Below are 17,373 nucleotides of genomic sequence, written 5' to 3' on the forward strand. Positions count from 1 at the left end.
GAAGAGCATGAATCTTCTCAGGCAGATGTGTCTTAGCAAGAATCACTGAGGCAGGCAGAGTTCTAAGATGGCCCCAAGACTCCTGCCCTCTGGTGTACACAGCTGTGTAGTTCCCTTCTCTTGAGTGTGGGTCTTTGAATATGACGGATGTCACTCTTGTGATTATGAAAAAGTGATGGGATTGTCGCTCTCTTAATTGTTACATTAAGCCACCTGTCCAAGTCTTCAGGGACTGGCTCCATGCCAGTCATGCAGGGAAAGACATTTACTAATCAACCCAGTGTGAAGGCTTCAGGCTTTCTCAGTTTTTTTCCAGACATGCATCTTCCCTGGTGTGTGTGTGTGTGTGTGTGTTTGTGTGTGTGTGTGTGTGTGTGTGTGTGTGTTTCACCAGTTCTACCATATACAGTATGCTGCATTTATTTTTATTTTTTAAAGTAGGATTAAAAGCCTTTTAGTTTTTTTTTTTTAATTAATTTTTGGCTGCATTGGGTCTTCGCTGTTGCGTGCGGGCCCTCTCCAGTTGAGGCTAGCCTGGGCCTTACACTGCGGTGGCCTCTCCCTGCTGCGGAGCATGGGTTCCAGGCACATGGGCCCAGCAGTTGTGGCTCACGGGCTCCAGAGCACAGGCTCAGTAGCTGTGACACTTGGGCCCAGCTTCTCTGAGGCATGTGGGATCCTCCCGGACCCATGTCCCCTGCATTGGCAGGTGGACTCCCAACCCCTGTGCCACCAGGGAAGTCCCTATGCTGCATTTAAATGTCTTGATTTCCCTAATAGTCTCACTCCCCACCCTTGCTCCGATTTTTCTCAGGGCATTAAACATTCTACTGCATTCCTCTGCCTTAGTCTTTTTGTTGCCCGGCACTGTAGGACTGCAATCTCCCTGCAGCTGCCACAAGGTTTGGAATCTACCAGTGCCCTTGCTGGCAACTAATATTTGTGTATAGTTTGAAGAGGAGGTCTAAATTCATATTTTACCCTTTGTGTACTTCAGTGCTGCAGACCTTATTTATTTATTTGGTCACGCCACTCGGCATGTGGAATCTTAGTTCCCTAACCAGGGATCGAACCCGCACTCCGTGCATTGGAAGCATGGAGTCTTAACCACTGGACTTCCAGGGAAGTCCCCAGACCATATTTATTTATTTATTTAAATTAATTAATTTATTTATTTTTGGCTGCGTTGGGTCTTCGTTGCTGCACAAGCTTTCTCTAGTTGCGGCGAGTGGGGGCTACTCTTTTTTTTTCTTTTTTGCTGTATGTGGGCCTCTCAGTGCCGTGGCCTCTCCCGCAGCTAAGCACAGGCTCCGGACGCGCAGGCCCAATGGCCATGGCTCACGGGCCCAGCCGTTCCGTGGCATGTGGGATCCTCCCGGACCGGGGCACGAACCCGTGTCCCCCGCATTGGCAGGCGGACTCTCAACCACTGCGCCACCAGGGAAGCCCGGGGGGGTGGTGTTACTCTTGGTTGAGGTGCGCAGGCTTCTCATTGCTGTGGCTTCTCTTGTTGCGGAGCATGGGCTCTAGGTGTGTGGGCTTCAGTAGTTGTGGCACGCAGGCTCAGTAGTTGTGGCTCACGGGCTCTAGAGCACAGGCTCAGTAGTTGTGGCGCACAGGCTTAGTTGCTCCGTGGCATGTGGGATCTTCGCGGACCAGGGTTCGTACCCATCTCCCCTGCATTGGCAGATGGATTCTTAACCACTGTGGCACCGGGGAAGTCCCTCTGTTTGTTTTTTACTGTAGATTTATATCTCAATTTGTTTCAGAGCAATTACTTCAAACGTACATAGTTAATTTATTTTTGTCTATGATCATTGCCGTATGATTGTTAAAGATAATTTCTTGAATTCCTAAACATGGTTTAATTTTTATAATTTTGACGCTTGAATTGCTTATGATAATTTTTATGAGTTTCCTATATCCGGGGACACAACTTTTGCGACTCTATGGAATGACAGGTGCATTTATATCTGTAGCCTTTAGGGGCGTCTGAAAGAATTTGTTTAGCCTCTCAGAGCACGCTGAGCTTCCCGGGAGTCCAAACTAATACGTCTCCAAACACCTGCGCCATCAGTTGCAGAAAGGGCTCCCCAGAAATCTGAGTATGGCCTTTTCAAGAAGGAGCGAAGTCCCTCCTCTGCCCGAGAACCCAGACGCACAATTTCCCAGCGCCCCTGGCAGCGGAACTCTTCCTTTTTTTTTTTTTTTTTTCTGCCTTCTTTACTAGAGGTCGGCGGGGAGTATCCTCACACGCGGCCTGTGGTTCTGCGGGAACTACATTACCCAGAATGCTCCACGACGGGCGGCAGCGCCACTCAGCCCATCAAAGTCTCATAAAAGGGGCGTTTCCGTATCAGGTGCAATTCATAAGGGAGAGACTTCTGGTTTCCTTCTCGTGGCGGCCATTTTAACTGCTCTGGGTCTGTTCTGGCTCCGGCCTGCTGGGTCTGGACCGACGTGACGGCCAACAAGGTCCGAGAAGAGGCCTTGTTCCCCCAGGACAAAAGCGGGTCTGAGGCTCGGCGACGCCGCCCCGATGCCCCGCGCCAGGCCTGGGAGAGGGACTGCCGATCTGGGTCCCGCTCTGCCCACAGACCCCAATGGCAGCGGTGGTGCTGAGGGACCCGCCTCAGGTAGATGCCTGTCCTCCGGACCCTCACCGCGCTCACCCCAGCAGACACTAAAGCCCCCAGTGCGGGGCGCCTGCTCTCGTGCTCCCAGCCCAGGACCCTGTGTCCAGGATGGTGAGGCGGCCGTGGGTGTGATGCCAAAAGCTTGGCCTCTGTGCACAGGTGCCGAATCGAATCTCAGAGACAGTTTTCGGTGAAGAAGAAAATAATAGTTTTATTGCTTTGCCAGGCGAGGGGGGACACAGTGGGCTCGTGCCCCGAAAACCTGTTGTCCCAATGCCGGGGGAATTTGGTGAGGAGTTTTACAGCAACAGTTGAAGAACGCGGTTGTTGATTAGGATCAGGGTGTGAGCAGGGTTTGCATTCCTTTAATCTGGCCTCAGGTGGTGTCCTGATCTCTGAAGAGTGCTTCATCAAGTAGTTAGCATCTTCTATTTGTTGGGGGTTTTAGTTCAGTAGAGCTCAAGGATATTGTTATGAATATTCCTTGACCTACAAACAAGAAAAGCAAGACACAGAAAGGCTTCCATACCCAGGAGCCCCTCAGGGTCCTGCTAGGTTTCTGGTGGGGCCCTGTTTCTGACAGTGTGGTGGCAAGTGGGGGAGGGTGACAGGCACAGGGACACCTTGTAAAAGGGGAACTGATCACTGAGGCTCAGAGATTAAGTAGCTATCCCAGACTTCAGGGCCAGGCAGGGGTACATGGAAGCCTGAGCCCATCAAACCCCTCCATAGACTCATCACTTGTTCCACATTTCCATGGCTGCTTATGGAACCAACACAGTCAAGTGGAAGATGTCCCGTTCCCTCGCTGGGCCTGACACTGAATCACATGTCTGGATTGTTGTGTCTTGGAACTCTTAAGTGCTATTTCCCCAGTCCTTGAGTCCCACCTGGGGTGGTGGAAAAGGAATTGGGGAGGCTCTCAGAGACAGTATTGTCTGGCAGGTGGCCAAGGCTCCCAAGAAAAGACGACATGAGATGGATGCACAGTCATAGTAGCAATTGAAGTGAGATGACAGTCAAGCCAGAACTGGTGCTTATTTACCACTCTGTACACACCAGGATTTTGTGAGGACTTTGGTGGAGCTTGTTTCTCTCTTTTTTTAAAAAAATTAATTTATTTATGTATTTATTGGCTGAGTAGGGTCTTTGTTGCTGCGCGCAGGCTTTCTCTAGTTGGGGCAAGCAGGCGCTGAGCGGGGGCTACTGTTCATTGCAGTGCGTGGGCTTCTGATTACGGTGGCTTCTCTTGTTGTGGAGCATGGGCTCTAGGCGCGCGGGTTTCAGTAGTTGCAGCATGCGGGCTCAGTACTTGTGGCACACGGGCTTAGTTGCTCCGCAGCATGTGGGATCTTTCTGGACCAGGGATCGAACCCGTGTCCCCTGCTTTGGCAGGTAGATTCTTAACCACTGTGCCCCCAGGGAAGCCCATGTAGCTTGTTTATCATTCAGCCTGGAGGATAAGGTCAAGAGCAAATGTAGTCATCTGTGAGAGTCACTAGGCCTGGGGTAGGCCACCTGTGGGCTGTTCTTTGAACGAGGGGTAGGTGGACAGAGGAAGGTTGTAGTGGTAGGGGGCAGCAAGTGAAGCACACAAGTAGAGGAGAGCCATGTGTGTCTGAGATACACGTGTGATTCTGTGTGACTAAGTCAGAGGCAAGGAACTGAGCCAGGCAGGGAGATCTTCATAGAAAGTTTTGGGGCTGTGACTGCTAGTGGAAGCCATGGGATGTCTGGCATCATACTGGATTGTGTTTAACTATGTCAAGCATAATCTTTATGTAATCTGTCAAATTGCAGCATAAGCCCGTTATGGGTAGCCTTAACATGGGTGGTAGAAAATGGGATGGCTCAAATGTCCTCAGTGCAAGTTGCCCTCCCCACTCTGCTCCTACCAGATACCCCCTTTTTAGCAAGGAGACCAGAGCAGTTCCTGTTCATCCCTTTGTAGCAGGTTTCAGTTCCTACCAATCCATGGAATTTTGCACAAAGCCAATCACACCCTCCCATGGGAACCAAGGAACACTTCTCCCTCTTGATACTACAAAGCTTATGTCCCACAGCCCCCAGTGTACAGCCTGTCTTCTGGAGTACAACCTCCATGTGGCCCTGTGTAGTGTGGTGTGTCCTCCTCTCTCAGGCTGTGAGTATATGTGATTTATAAACTGCTGTCTCATAGTTCAGTGTCAAATGTCACATGTTTGGCTATCTCCATAACTATACACTGGGAATTCCACCCTCAACAGTGGGTTGAAGAGGTGTTGATTAAGACACGAGTAATGTAGGGAGACCAAAGACATGCCTATGGTGTGGGCCCTAAGGTGATGGTGGCCATGGGCATGTGGCTGTGGAATCTAGGGATGTGAGGGATGTGCATTCTAAAGAGTGGTGTGAACTTAGGGAGTATACCTGAAGGTTCCAGGATCTGATATTGAGACTTTGGTAATACCAGGGTAATATGAGCCTCTGGATCCTCTATGCCAGGCCCATGGCTTAGATATTGTTAACCCTTCAACAACAAGGGGTTAGGAGCACCAACCCTCTGCACACTCGAAAATCTGCATAAAAGTTTACAGGTAGGCCCTCTGTATCTGTAGTTCCACAACTGCTGATTCATCCTACCTATACACAGATCATGAGTACTGTAGTATTTATTTATTGAAAAAAAATCCAAGTATGAGTGGACTCTTGTGGTTCAAACCTGTGTTGTTCAAGGGTCAACTGTATGTTTCTCCACCTGCCTCCTGGACCCAGGGATTAATGGGCACATGAAGACACAATGGCATCAGTGGTGCCAAGGCCTAGTTTCTCAAAACGCTGAGTTAAGGAGCTTGGGAGGAGGGTGGGCATGGAATAGATGTTGGGGGAAGGGGTTGTGACTCAGAAGTGGACTGCTTTTTGTTCTTCTGTCATCATCTTAGCAGGGCAATGTGACCTTTGATGATGTGGCCATGTACTTCTCTTTGGAGGAACGGAATCTCCTTGATGAGCCTCACAGATGCCTGTACCAAGATGTGATACTGGAGAATTTGGCACTTGTAACCTCCCTGGGTAAGACCCTCAAACCTACCCCTGTGCCCAGAGATAGCCTCTGCCCTCTCTCTTTCCCCAGGACCAGCTATGTCATTCTCAAATCAGGACTGTGGGCACTGCTTCCTCAGTTTCCTGAGTAGGTGCTGTGGTTGGTAGGACTGCCCTCTCCTCTCTTTGAGCAGGCCCAACACCTGCTTTCCTGCAGATTCCCAGGGAAGGATGCAGGGTCCAGAGTCTTGTACTCATCCCGCGTCCTACCTTACTTGCCTTCTCCCGGGCCAGGTGACTTTGTCCAGATCCAAGGAACGTGTGTGACCCAGGTCTAACTTACTTTCTCTAGTTGACATTTCCTCATGCCTGCCTGTGCCAGCAATTACCATCAGTGACATAGTCACTACTTATGTGGATCATGTTCTGTTCTTGTAAGAGCCTCCCCCAAAGTTCTCTTTGTAATAGTTTTCTTTCCTGTGGGCTATCAGTATTCTGGGCCAATCCTGAATGCCTTCTGTCCTATCTTTCCCTTAACACTTCCATCACCCAGGTCCCATGTAGTTGCTCATCTTGGGGGTGGGGTGGAGAGCCCTGGGTGGTTCACAGAATGGAAATAAATTGTCGTAGTCAGTTCGTGCTGCTATAACAAACTAACATGGTTAGGTGTTTAAACAAACATTTATTTCTCACTCTTCTGCAGTCTGGGAAGTTGAAGATCAAGGCACTGGCCTTGTGAAAAGAGCCTTCTCTTTTTCTACGAAAAGAATAGGTATGTACTGTCTACTGCCCTAGGATGGTTTGCCTCTCTTTGACAACTTATCAGGATTTGGACAACATTCCATGAGGACATAAAACAAAAAAGTCCTCTCCTGGAGCCTCTGGTGAACAGTTGGGTCTTGCTTTACAGTGTGGTTCCATTCACAGCCTCCATCCTCCACCCAATCCTACTTCTAAACATGGCCTCTCTCAGCAAAGAAGCCAAGCATAGATTATGGGAAAAATTGTTAATAACCAGGAAACTGGGTCTCACTGAGGAGAAGCAGCTTGTCCAAGGAACTATGGCCTCAACACCCATAAACCCCATTAGGGACTTCAAGGTTCCAAATCCTACCTTAGCACTTGCAACTTGGAGTGCTTAAATGAGTAACAAACCTCATTCTCCTTTAGATCTGTAGAGCACAGTGATTTTCACATTCTAGGAACTATATCCTGACACTGTAAATTTTTAAACCTGCAGTTTAGGAGACAGTTTAAAAGGTAGAAAGGGAGCTAAAGGGCAGAAATTATGATTGCATAATACATTACATTAGTGTGTTGCTCAGTAGCTTACCAAACCCTTTTACCCACATGTTTATCCCTGTCTGTCTTAGTACATTCAGGCTGCTGTAACAAAATACCACAGACTGGGTAGCTTATAAACAACAGAAATTGATTTCTCACAGTTCTGTGGGCTGGAAAGTCCAAGATCAAGGCACCAGCATGAGGTTCTGATGAGGGCCCTATTACTTGTTCATAGCTGCCACCTTCTCTTTATGTCCTTATATGTTGGAAGGGGCTAGAGAGCATTCTGGGGTCTCATTTATAAGGGCACTAATCCCATTTATTATGGCCCCACCTTCATGACCTAATCACCAAAGACCCCCACTTCCTAATACCATCACATTGAGGATTAGGATTTCAACATATGAATTTTGCGGGGACACAAGCATTCAATCTATAGCATTCTACCCTTGGCTCCCAAAATTCATGTCCTCTCACATACAAAATAAATTTATCCATTCCAACAGCCCCCAAAATCTTTTTTTTTAACATCTTTATTGAAGTATAATTGCTTTACAATGTTGTGTTAGTTTCTACTGTACAACAAAGTGAATCGGCTATATGTATACATATATCCCCATATGCCCTCCTTCTTGCATCTCCCTCCCACCCTCCCTATCCCACCCCTCTAGGTGGTCACAAAGCACCAAGTTGATCTCCCTGTGCTATGCGGCTGCATCCCACTAGCTATCTGTTTTATGTTTGGTAGTGTATATATGTCAAAACCACTCTCTCACATTGTCCCAGCTTACCCTACCCCCTCCATGTGTCCTCAAGTCCATTCTCTACATTTGTATCTTTATTCCTGTCCTGCCCCTAGGTTCTTCAGAAACTTTTTTTTTTTTTTTAGATTCCATATATATGTGTTAGCATATGGTATTTGTTTCTCTCTTTCTAACTTATTTCCCTCTGTATGACAGACTCTAGGTCCATCCACCTCACTACAAATAACTCAATTTCATTTCTTTTTATGGCTGAGTAATATTCCATTGTATATATGTGCCACATCTTCTTTATCCATTCATCTGTTGATGGACACTTAGGTTGCTTCTATGTCCTGGCTATTGTAAATAGAGCTGCAATGAACATTGTGGTACATGACTCTTTTTGAATTATGGTTTTCTCAGTGTATATGCCCAGTAGTGGGATTGCTGGGTCATATGGTAGTTCTATTTGTAGTTTTTTAAGGAACCTCCATACTATTCCCCATAATGGCTGTATCAGTTTACATTCCCACCAACAGTTCAGGAGGGTTCCCTTTTCTCCACACCCTCTCCAGCATTTATTGTTTGTAGATTTTTTGATGATGGCCATTCTGACCAGTGTGCAATGATACCTCATTGTAGTTTTGATTTGCATTTCTCTAATGATTAGTGATGTTGAGCATCCTTTCATGTATTTGTTGGCAATCTGTATATCTCCTTTGGAGAAATGTCTATTTAGGTCTTCTGCTCATTTTTGGATTGGGTTGTTTGTTTTTTTGCTATGAGCTGCATGAGCTGCTTGTATATTTTGGAGATTAATCCTTTGTCAGTTGCTTCATTTGCAAATATTTTCTCCTATTCTGAGGGTTGTCTTTTCACCTTGTATATGGTTTCCTTTGCTGTGCAAAAGCTTTTAAGTTTCATTAGGTCCCATTTGTTTATTTTTGTTTTTATTTCCATTTCTCTAGGAGGTGGGTCCAAAAGGATCTTGCTGTGATTTATGTCATAGAGTGTTCTGCCTATGTTTTTCTCTAAGAGTTTTATAGTGTCTGGCCTTACATTTAGGTCTTTAATCCATTTTGAGTTTATTTTTGTGTATGGTGTTAGGAAGTGTTCTGATTTTATTCTTTTACATGTAACTGTCCAGTTTTCCTAGTACCACTTATTGAAGAGGTTGTCTTTTCTCTATTGTATATTCTTGCCTCCTTTATCAAAGATAAGGTGTCCATATGTGTGTGGGTTTATCTCTGGGCTTTCTATCCTGTTCCACTGATCTATATTTCTGTTTTTGTGCCAGTACCATACTGTCTTGATTACTGTAGCTTTGTAGTATAGTCTGAAGTCAGGGAACCTGTTTCCTCCAGCTCCGTTTTTCTTTCTCAAGATTGCTTTGGCTATCCAGGGTCTTTTGTGTTTCCATACAAATTGTGAAATTTTTTGTCCTAGTTCTGTGAAAAATGCCATTGGTAGTTTCATAGGGATTGCACTGAATCTGTAGATTGCTTTGGGTAGTATAGTCATTTTCACAATGTTGATTCTTCTAATCCAAGAACATGGTGTATCTCTCCATCTGTTTGTATCATCTTTAATTTCTTTCATCAGTGTCTTAATAGTTTTCTGCATACAGTTCTTTTGTCTCCTTAGGTAGGTTTATTCCTTGGTATTTTATTCTTTTTGTTGCAGTGGTAAATGGGAGTGTTTCCTTAATTTCTCTTTCAGATTTTTCATCATTAGTGTATAGGAATGCAAGAGATTTCTGTGCATTAATTTTGTATCCTGCTACTCTACCAATTTCATTGATTAGCTCTAGTAGTTTTCTGGTAGCATCTTTAGGATTCTCTATGTATAGTATCATGTCATTTGCAGACAGTGACAGCTTTACTTCTTCATTTCCGATTTGGATTCCTTTTATTTCTTTTTCCTTCTCTGATTGCTGTGGCTAAAACTTCCAAAACTACCTTGAATAGTAGTGGTGAGAGTGGGCAACCTTGTCTTGTTCCTGATCTTAGAGAAAATGGTTTCAGTTTTTCACCATTGAGAACTGGCTGTGGGTTTGTCATATATGGCCTTTATAATGTTGAGGAAGGTTCCCTCTATGCCTACTTTCTGGAGAGTTTTTATCTTAAATGGGTGTTGAATGTTGTCGAAAACTTTTTCTGCATCTACTGAGATAATCATATGGTTTTTATTTTTCAATTTGTTAATATGGTGTATCACATTGATTGACGTGAATATTGAAGAATCCTTGCATTCCTGGGATAAACCCCACTTGATCACTGTGTATGATCCTTTTAATGTGCTGTTGGATTCTGTTTGCTAGTATTTTGTTGAAGATTTTTGCATCTATGTTCATCAGTGATATTGGCCTGTAGTTTTCTTTTTTTGTGACATCTTTGTCTGGTTTTGGTATCAGGGGGATGGTGGCCTCATAGAATGAGTTTGGGAGTGTTCCTCCCTCTGCTATATTTTGGAAGAGTTTGAGAAGAATAGGTGTTAGCTTTTCTCTAAATGTTTGATAGAATTTGCCTGTGAAGCCGTCTGGTCCTGGGCTCTTGTTTGTTTTCCAGACCGGGGCACGAACCCGTGTCCCCTGCATCAGCAGGCGGACTCTCAACCACTGCGCCACCAGGGAAACCCCCTGGGCTCTTGTTTGTTGGAAGATCTTTAATCACAGTTTCAATTTCAGTGCTTGTGATTGGTCTGTTTATATTTTTTTCTATTTCTTCCTGGTTCAGTCTTGGAAGGTTGTGCTTTTCTAAGAGTTTGTCCATTTCTTCCAGGTTGTCCATTTTATTGGCATAGAGTTGCTTATAGTAGTATCTCATGATCCTTTGTTTTTCTGCAGTGTCAGTTGTTACTTCTCCTTTTTCATTTCTAATTCTGTTGATTTCAGTCTTCTCCCTTTTTTTCTTGATGAGTCTGGCTAATGGTTTATTAATTTTGTTTATCTTCTCAAAGAACCAGCTTTTAGTTTTATTGGTCTTTGCTATTGTTTCCTTCATTTCTTTTTCATTTATTTCTGATCTGATCTTTATGATGTCTTTCCTTCTGCTAACTTTGTGTTTTTTTGTTCTACTTTCTCTGTTTGCTTTAGATGTAAGGTTAGGTTGTTTATTTGAGATTTTTCTAGTTTCTGATGTAGGATTTGTATAAACTTCTCTCTTAGAACTGCTTTTGCTGCATCCCATGGATTTTGGGTCATTGTGTTTTTTCTGTTTTTATTATTATTATTTTTTTGAGGTACGTGGGCCTCTCACTGCTGTGGCCTCTCCCGTTGCGGAGCACAGGCTCTGGACGCACAGGCTCAGCGGCCATGGCTCACGGGCCCAGCTGCTCCATGGCATGTGGGATCCTTCTGGACTGGGGCACGAACCCGCGTCCCCTGCATCGGCAGGCAGACTCTCAACCATTGCGCCACCAGGGAAGCCCGGTCATTGTGTTTTCATTGTCATTTGTTTCTAAGTATTTTTTGATTTCCTCTTTGATATCTTCAGTGATCTCTTGGTCATTTAGTAGTGTATTGTTTAGCCGCCATGTGTTTGTGTTTTTTACAGTTGTTTTCCTGTAATTGATATCTTGTCTCATAGCATTGTGGTTGGAAAAAATACTTGATAAGATTTCAATTTTCTTAAATTTACCAAGGCTTGATTTGTGACTGAAAATATGGTCTCTCCTGGAGAATGTTCTATGGGCACTTGAGAAGAAAGTGTATTCTGTTGGTTTTAGATGGAATGTCCTATAAATATCAATTAAATCCATCTTGTTTAATGTGTCGTTTAAAGCTTGTGTTACCTTATTTATTTTCATTTTGGATGATCTGTCCATTGGTGAAAGTTGGGTGTTAAAGTCCCCTACTATTATTGTGTTAACTTTCAATTTCCCCTTTTATGGCCCTTAGCAGTTGCCTTATGTATTGAGGTTCTCCTGTGTTGGGTGCATAAATATTTACAATTGTTATATCTTCTTCTTGGATTGATCCCTTGATCATTATGTAGTGTCCTTCTTTTGTCTCTTGTAATAGTCTTTATTTTAAAGTCTATTTTGTCTGATATGAGAATTGCTACTCCAGCTTTCTTTTGATTTCCATTTGCATGGAATATCTTTTTCCATCCCCTCACTTTCAGTCTGTATGTTTCCCTAGGTCTGAAGTGGGTCTCTTGTAGACAGCATATATACAGGTCTTATTTTTGTATCCATTCAGCCAGTCTATGTCTTTTGGTTGGAGCATTTAATCCATTTACATTTAATGTAATTATCAATATATATGTTCCTATTACCATTTTCTTAATTGTTTTGGGTTTGTTTTTGTAGGTCTTTTCCTTCTCTTGTGTTTCCTCCTAGAGACATTCCTTTAGCATTTGTTGTAAAGCTGGTTTGGTGGTGCTGAATTCTCTTAACTTTTGCTTGTCTGTAAAGCTTTTAATTTCTCCATTAAATCTGATTGAGATCCTTGCTGGGTAGAGTGGTCTGAGTTGTAGATTTTTCCCTTTCATCACTTTAAATATGTCCTGCCACTCCCTTCTGGCTTGCAGAATTTCAGCTGAAAGATCAGCTGTTAACCTTATGGGGATTCCCTTGTAAGTTATTTGTTGCTTTTCCCTTGATGCTTTTAATATTTTTTCTTTGTATTTAATTTTTGATCGTTTGATTAATATATGTCTCGGAGTGTTTCTCCTGTATGGGAATCTCTGTGCTTCCTAGACTTGATTGACTATTTCCTTTCCCATGTTAGGGAAGTTTTCAACTATAGTCTCCTCAAATATTTTCTCAGACCCTTTCTTTCTTTTCTCTTTTTTTTGTGGTACGTGGGCCTCTCACTGTTATGGTCTCTCCCGTTGTGGAGCACAGGCTCCAGACGCACAGGCTCAGCAGCCATGGCTCACGGGCCTAGCTGCTCCGTGGCATGTGGGAACTTCCCGGACCGGGGCACGAACCCATGTCCCCTGCATCAGCAGGTGGACTCTCAACCACTGAGCCACCAGGGAAGCCCCAGACCCTTTCTTTTTCTCTCCTTCTGAGACCCCTATAATTTGAATGTTGGTGCATTTAATGTTTTCCCAGAGGTCTTTGAGACTGTTCTCAATTCTTTTCATTCTTTTTTCTTTATTCTGCTCTGCAGTAGTTATTTCCACTATTTTATCTTCCAGGTCACCTATCCGTTCTTCTGCCTCAGTTATTCTGCTAATGATTCCTTCTAGAAAATTTTTAATTTCAATTATCGTGTTGTTCATCATTTGCTTACTCTTTAGTTCTTCTAGGTCCTTATTAAACGTTTCTTGTATATTCTCCATTCTATTTCCAAGATTTTGGATCATCTTTACTATCATTACTCTGAATTCTTTTTCAGGTAGACTGCTTATTTCCTCTTCATTTGTTTGGGCTGGTGGATTTTTACCTTGCTCCTTCATCTGCTGCATGTTTCTCTGATTTCTCATTTTGTTTAACTTACTATGTTTGGGGTCTCCTTTTTGCAGGCTGCAGGTTTGTAGTTTCCATTGTTTTTGGTGTCTGCCCCCAGTGGGTGAGGTTGGTTCAGTGGTTTGTGTAGGCTTCCTGGTGGAGGAGGCTGGTGCCTGTGATCTGGTGAGTGAGGCTGGATCTTGTCTTTCTGATGGGCAGAACCACGTCTGGTGGTGTTTTTTGGGGTGTCTGTGAACTTAGTATGATTTTAGGCAGCCTCTCTGCTAATGGGTGGGGTTGTGTTCCTGTCTTGCTAGTTGTTTGGCATGGGGCATCTAGCACTGAAGTTTGCTGGCCACTGGGTGGAGCTGGGTCTTAGTGTTGAGACAGAGATCTCTGGGAGAGCTCTCACCAATTGATATTACGTGGGACCAGGAAGTCTCTGGTGGTCCAATGTCCTGAACTCGGCTCTCCCACCTCAGAGGCTCAGGCCAGAGCACCAAGACCCTGTCTGCCACATGGCTTTCCTGGGCTTTGGTTTGCTCATTTTAGTTTTTGGTCGAGCTCCAGTTGACATTTGGTTTGGCACACCATCAAGATTCTGAATGTTTCCAGTTTTATTTCTCCAATTTCCTTCCTTCTGATGATTTTTCTAAAAGCTTACTCTTCAGGTTTTTAGAAATCTCATTTTTTTCTTCTCAGTAATTCTGTGAGGTTGGTCCTGTTGGTCAAATTTTATAAAAGAATTCCTAAAGAGAATAAGTTGCTTGACTAGGATCACACAGCAAATAAGAATGCTAGGATCTCTTGATTCTTCTCAGTAACTTCTCTCTTCCCCCATATTTCTCTTTGTATCCTGGCCCAGCTCCACTTCCACAACCTCTCCAGTCTAAATCTCAGCAAGGGTCTATTGCATCATAGACTTTGTTCAGCTGGTTAATGGGCTTGGGCTCCTTTTAGCCCTATTGAAGACAGATACCACATATACCGTTAATTTTCCACATAGATTTCCAGAAACCTGACTCCCAGCCAGAAACCCAAACCCTGTGGGTGGAAAGGAAAAAACAAAAACCCCCCCCAAAAACCTACTACACCACCATTTCCACCTTGCAGGGCCAGCAAACATGCCCCCAAAATCTTAACTAGTTCTAGCATCAACTCTAAATTCCAAAGTCTCATCTAAATATCATTTATATCAGATATTGGTGAGACTTGAAATACAGTTTACCCTGCAACAGATCTCTCTCCAGCTGAGAACCTATATAACCAAACAAGTTATGTGCTTCCAAAATATAGTGGTGGAACAGGCATGAGGTAGACATTCCCATCCCAGAATGAAACAATTCCCATTCTTAAGGGAAGGGAGAAAGGAGTGATAGGTACCGAGTAAGTCCAAAGCTTACTGGGGCAAATGTCTTTGGACATTAAGCCTCAAGTATAATCCTCTGTGGTTCAGTGCTCTGCCCTCCAGGCCCACTGAGGAGCAGTCTTGTCTCTGCTGCTCTCCTGGATTGGGATCTCATGACGGTGGCTCTCAGACTGGCAGTGTTAGCTGGTGGCTCTGTTGGTGTTGTGTCCAGGTGCTACGGCTCTGGGAACCCCTGGCCCCATGTGTCTGCCGAGCACAACACAGCTCTCTGCCGGGGCCCCGCCGTGAGGCATGGAGTGGGAACATCGTGGTGTGCCTGACCCAGATAGGTGGCCCCACCCATTGGAGTCATGTTGCTCTCCCTTGGCCCTTGCTCTCTGGGCCTGTGGTGGAGGTGGCAGCCATGAGGGCCCCTGATCACCTTAAGGGGGATCATTTTTGAGATGGCAGATGAGGTTTCTGGGTCATATGCATGCTAATCTTATCAAAGTCTTAGTGTTCCCTTCTGAAAACACCTTCTCATTCTTTTCAAAATGGATAGGCTGAGAATTTTTCAGATCTTTAAGTTCTGCTTCCTTTTTGCTTAACAATCCCGTCCTCAAGTCATCTCTCTAATTGTATCTTACTCTAAGCAGTTAGGAGGAACCAAGCTGCTCTGTAGCATGTTTTAGAATTTTCTCAGCTAAATATCAAATTTCATTGCTCACACATTTTACCTTCTATAAAACACTAGAACATGAACAAAATTCAGCCAAGTTCTTTTCCACTTTATAAAAAGGATCTTCAGTGTTCCTTGTCTAATAACATGTTCCTCATTTCTTTCTCAGATTCATCAGAATAGAATAGCATTTACCGTCCATATTTCTATGAACATTTTGTTCATGATTCATTATCATCTAAGAAGATGGAAGCTTTCTCTATAACTCCCCTCTTTTGTTCCTAAGCTCTTACCAGAATTACTTAGCATTCTTGACAATATTGGCTTTTGCAAATATGCACCTCAAAACTCTTGGTAGCCTCTGACCATTACCCAGATCCAAAGCCACTTCTAATTTTTCAGGTTTTTCTTGCAAGCAGCATCCCACTTCTCAAACCAATTTCTGTTTTAGTCCAGTCAGGTTTCTATAACAAACTACCATAGGCTGGTACTTACACAACAAACATTTATGTCACAGGTCTGGAGGCTGGGCAGTCCTCGATCAAGGCACTGGCAGTTTCAGTGTCTGGTGAGGCCCACTTCCTTGTTCATAAATGGTCTCCTTGTTGCTGTGTCCTCACATGGCAGAAGGGGAATGAGAAGGCTTTCTGGGGTCACTTGTACAAGGGCACTAATCCATTGGTGAGGGCTTCACCCTCATGATCTAATCACCTGCCAGAGTCCCCCACCTCTTACTACAATCACATTGAGGGTTAAGATTTCAACATATGGTGTTTGCAGGAACATAAACATTTGAGTTTGCAGCATAAATCCAGCTACAGCAGTATGGATTCCATGGGAGCCTAGGCCTGGGGGAGGCGCGATGTCTGATCTGTGCTCAGATCATACAGAAACCTATTCTGTTTGTGTAGTATTTTGGTGCTGTTGACAAAGGCAGCCTAATGCCTTTCCTTTCCCATTCTTGACACTGCCAACTTGTCAGGTCTGCTATTTGTCACTTCTGCTCTTCCAGCTCAGGGCTGTTCACCACATCTGTGGGCTACACATCTCACTCGCTGTTCTCATTGCTCCACCTGTAGTACTCTCTGACATTGGCCTCTCCTCTACATGTGCATTGTAACATGCACACATATTCTTTCTTTCTTTATTTTTTTTTAAGACTTTTTTGATGTGGACCATTTTCAGAGCCTTTATTGAATTTGCTACAGTATTGCTTCTGTTTTATGTTCTGGCCCTGTGGCCCCAAGGCATGTGGTATCCCAGTTCCTCGATCAAGGATCGACCCCACATCCCCCGCACTGGAATGCAGAGTCCCAACCACTGGACCGCCAGGGAAGTCCCACACACATATTCTTAAACAGTCATTGAACACCAGCTACTCTGTTGTAGTTGCATTTTCTTGGGCCTGAACACACTCTTCTACGTAACACACCGATGTCAGCAGAAGACCAGATCTCCAGAGAGAGTTGTTTCCAAAGGAAGGAGTTGTAGACCCTTTCCTCCATGTGCTGCACCCAGTGGTGCTGTATTTAACCTCGTGAGTCCTCCCCTGTTCTGTGGTCTTTAGAGGCCCAGTTCTGCTAATCAACCCATTCTCAACCTGTACCCAACTCTTTGGTCCCCAGAACAATCCCACTGATTGTTCCTGGGTTTGTCCCACACACACTTTTCTACAGGTTACCCTTCTCACCGGAATCAACATGCACTTCACCAGCATTTCTTTCTTTCAGGTTGTTGGTGTGGAGTGGAGAATAAGGAGGCATCTTCTGAGCACAGCATTTCTGCAAAGTAATGCCACAGGATAGGACTCTTAAAGCAGGTCTGTCTCCCCAGAAGGCCCACCTCTGTGAGATGTGTGGACCCATGTTGAGAGAGAGTTTGCACTTGGTTGAACACAGAATCCATGAAAAATGAGGATTGACTGATTGTCTTGCCATAAATTGTGCATAATTAAAGATATACTCAGGCTGAAACTTGTGCTTTTTTACCATTTTATAGACTAACCAAGATTTTGTGAGGACTTTGGTGGAGTCTGGGATGTTTCATTCAGCCAGGTGCATATGATCAGGGGCAAATTCAGTCATCTGTGAGTCACAAGATCTGGGGTGGGTTATCAGTGGGGCTGGGCTTTGAATGATGGTTGGATGGACAGAGGAAGGGTGTGATTTCTGAGGGCACAGCAAGTGCAGGAAAAGCAGATAGGACCATGGGTAGCTGAGATCCACACATTGTTCTCTGACTGCGTCTGAGCCAAGGAGTTGA

At 44.4% G+C, this 17,373-nt stretch overlaps 1 protein-coding gene across 2 annotated transcripts; it reads left to right on the plus strand.

Annotated features, from left to right (window-relative positions):
• Positions 1-2,387: 2,387 nt before the first annotated feature.
• LOC309837099 (zinc finger protein 552-like) lies at positions 2,388-17,072 on the plus strand. Of its 2 annotated transcripts, none has more exons than XM_082677448.1 (4): positions 2,388-2,636; positions 5,558-5,687; positions 6,361-6,429; positions 16,842-17,072. In XM_082677448.1, exons 1-4 carry the CDS (start codon positions 2,604-2,606, stop codon positions 16,901-16,903), a joined length of 294 nt encoding a protein of 97 aa, XP_082533574.1. In that variant the 5' UTR covers positions 2,388-2,603; the 3' UTR covers positions 16,904-17,072. The 2 variants fall into 2 exon arrangements, with proteins under 2 accessions (XP_082533574.1, XP_082533575.1); XM_082677449.1 differs by having other exon boundaries at positions 5,561-5,687.
• The last annotated feature ends 301 nt before the right edge of the window (positions 17,073-17,373 follow it).

Source organism: Grampus griseus (assembly GCF_964374135.1).
Source record: "Grampus griseus genome assembly, chromosome: 19".
Lineage (NCBI taxonomy): Eukaryota > Metazoa > Chordata > Mammalia > Artiodactyla > Delphinidae > Grampus > Grampus griseus.